General features: G+C 44.7%; 1 protein-coding gene across 2 annotated transcripts in view; it reads left to right on the plus strand.

Moving 5' to 3' along the window:
• The first annotated feature begins 943 nt into the window (after positions 1 to 943).
• Positions 944 to 3,075, plus strand: part of tafa5a (TAFA chemokine like family member 5a) — a 552,376-nt gene continuing 550,244 nt past the window's right edge. For both annotated transcript variants that reach the window (XR_009815216.2, XM_061959795.2), the window contains exon 1: positions 944 to 1,430. Coding sequence is in view for 1 of the 2 variants with exons in the window: in XM_061959795.2 (XP_061815779.1) it covers positions 1,328 to 1,430 (103 nt within the window). In the remaining variant the exon portion in view is untranslated. The remainder of the gene's footprint in view (positions 1,431 to 3,075) is intronic.

The raw sequence follows: 3,075 nt of genomic DNA on the forward strand, positions 1-3,075 counted from the left end.
GACAACATTCACACTCACATTCACACACTGGGGCCAATTTAGTGTTGCCAATCAACCTATCCCCAGGTGCATGTCTTTGGAGGTGGGAGGAAGCCAGAGTACCCGCAGGGAACCCACGCAGTCACGGGTAGAACATGCAAACTCTATACAGAAAGAGCCTGAGTTTGGGATTGAACTCAGGACCTTCGTATTATGAGGCAGGTGCACTGCCCAGGTCATGACATGTGCAGTAAATGGTGCATTGTTGGTGTTTTTTTGTTTACGTTTGAGTGTTTTATTGGTGCAACTGATAGCTGCATTGTTAGCCACCTCTTACTTGCCGTATATTACGACTTAGAATGCATGAAAAAATAAGAAAAATGTGGGGCTAAAATTCCCAAAACAGTGCATTTCCCCTTTAAAAAATCTATCAAATGTGAATCTTTCAGCTATGAATTGATTAAAACATGCATTATTCATGAAATAAATTCTCATTTATAAGCACCTGTAGAAGACGCCGCACTCTCAGGCTAGTTCACTCCACTAATTTATGGCTAATCTCATCTCGTTGAATAAAACACCACTCCAGCCACGCTAAATTGCCGATTTACTCTCATGATTATGTTTACGAGGCTCAAAAAAATAAAAAAAATAAAGGTGCTTTAAATCTGCACTTGCACTCATGAGCCATCAATCATCCCCACTATTGACTGCACAATCCAACATCAATGAACACCTGTAAATGTGTAACATGTCATCATTTTTGATTTCTTTCCCGCCATGCACTGCAATCTCACGGGACTTATTCCTATGACGTATCGATTATGACATTTCAACGTGCTTTCCCCACTCACTCTGTCCTGCGTGACGCGCCCGCGTCTTGCATGCGGTGATCACTTCCCTGCCTGCATGCGTAAAGTGGGATTTTTTTTTTTTTTTTTTTTTTTTCCCTTCCTAAAGGGGGTGTGGGCTTTTGCCAGCAGGGCTTGAGAGGCTGCGTGGATGAACACCAGCAGCCAGCACAGGTGTTGCGCGTCTTTTACGACGCTGCGGTATAGATGATTGAAGACTTGGAGCGGCCACACACCGGCGCGTCCTCCCGCAGGTGAAATACCACCAGGATTAACATTTAGCGCCCTAAACAAGGAGACCATTTTTTTTTTTTTTTTTTTTTGCTTCCTTCCATGGAGGATGTGACATTTTCTGAGCAAACCCTGTTCTTTTTCCCCCCTTCTCTTAACGCACGGAGAAATGCGCCTCATTAGAGTCCCAGTTGGATTGTGAGCTTCTTCTTCTTCTTCTTCTTCCTTTTTTTGGAACTGGTCCTCTCGTCTTTGTGTTCTCTTTCATGGCTCCGGTGACCAGACGCCAAGACGCCTGTCGCTGGCCGAGGATGTCGTCAACTTTCTGGGCTTTTGTGCTGCTCACCGCGCTCATGGTGCTCTACTGCGGTAAGTGCCGGTGCGCGCTCGGCGGGCTGCTGCGCAGTGGGGGGTGCGTTCACGCCGCCTTACTCTTCCGTGCGCATTTCTGCATCTATTCTAATAACACACACACACACACACACACCAAAATGTGGTATGGTTGGCGCAATCCGACATGTCAGAAAAAGGAGTAGTGGACAGTTTTGCTCGGGGACGTATTTAAATTGAATTTTTAACCAAAAAAAAACAGCTTTATTGATTTGACTTGGTGGGCTGTGCTCTCTTGTTCAATGTGAAAATGAATATTAACCATGAACTAAAGCAGGGGTGTCAAACTCATTTTAGATGGAGATGGAGAGAAAAAAAAAATCTACTCCCCAAGTGGGCCGGACTGGTAAAATCACGGCACGATAACTTAACAATAAAGACGACTTCAGATTGTTTTCTTTGTTTAAAAATAGAACAAGCACATTCTGAAAATGTACAAATCATAATGTTGTTCTTGTTACGATCCGCTGCCCGGATCAGAGTTTGTTTATGTTTGTGTCACGTGTTTTCAGCACCTTCAGTTTAGTTTGTTTCTGTTGCCATGACGGCAGATTGTACGCACCTGCCTCTGGTTAGTGTTCGGGACGCGCACCTGTTGCCCGGGCGCTAATCAGAGGGCTATTTAGTCTTTGCCCTGGCCTCACTCGGTCTGGCTTCGTAGTTTGTTCTCACACAACTGATGACGACGATTATTTACTGTTTCTTAGCTACTAGTTCTCACGCTAGGCTCTTTTGGTTTGCTAGCTCCCACGCTAGCCCTTTTGTTTTGCCTTTTGTGCTACGTGCATGTCTTTTTGTTTATTCATCATATGATTTATATTTAAAATAAATCATTTTTCCTACCTGCAAGCTGTGTCCGAAGCCGTCTGCATCCTTGGGAGAACCACACCCGCATCACGATGCGACCACGTCGTTACAGTTCTCTTTTTTTACACTTACATGTTGCGGTTAATAGTATTCTATCTTTATTTGTCATTATTTGTACTTTCTGAATACATTATGTGAAAATCTTTGAGGTTGTGTACTCAATGTAAAATGCTTTTTACAAATAAAATACATTATTATTGTTGTTATCATGGGGGCTTCACGGTGGCAGAGGGGTTAGTGCATCTGCCTCACAATACGAAGGTCCTGAGTAGTCTTGGGTTCAATCCCGGGCTCGGGATCTTTCTGTGTGGAGTTTGCATGTTCTCCCCGTGACTGCGTGGGTTCCCTCCGGGTACTCCGGCTTCCTCCCACCTCCAAAGACATGCACCTGGGGATAAGTTGATTGGCAACACTAAATTGGCCCTAGTGTGTGGATGTGAGTGTGAATGTTGTCTGTCTATCTGTGTTGGCCCTGCGATGAGGTGGCGACTTGTCCAGGGTGTACGCTGCCTTCCGCCCGATTGTAGCTGAGATAGGCTCCAGCGCCCCCCGCGACCCCAAAGGGAATAAGCGGTAGAAAATGGATGGATGGATGTTGTTATCATTGGAATTTTTGAATGAAAAGAAACAGTTGTTCTAAATGTGTCCACTAGATGTCACAATAGCAATTCTTTGTATCTTTGTAGATCAGTGGTTCTTAACCTTGTTGGAGGTACCGAACCCCACCAGTTTCATATGCGCATTCACCGAACCCGAA

The sequence above is a fragment of the Nerophis lumbriciformis genome, linkage group LG05 (genome assembly GCF_033978685.3).
Source record: "Nerophis lumbriciformis linkage group LG05, RoL_Nlum_v2.1, whole genome shotgun sequence".
NCBI lineage: Eukaryota > Metazoa > Chordata > Actinopteri > Syngnathiformes > Syngnathidae > Nerophis > Nerophis lumbriciformis.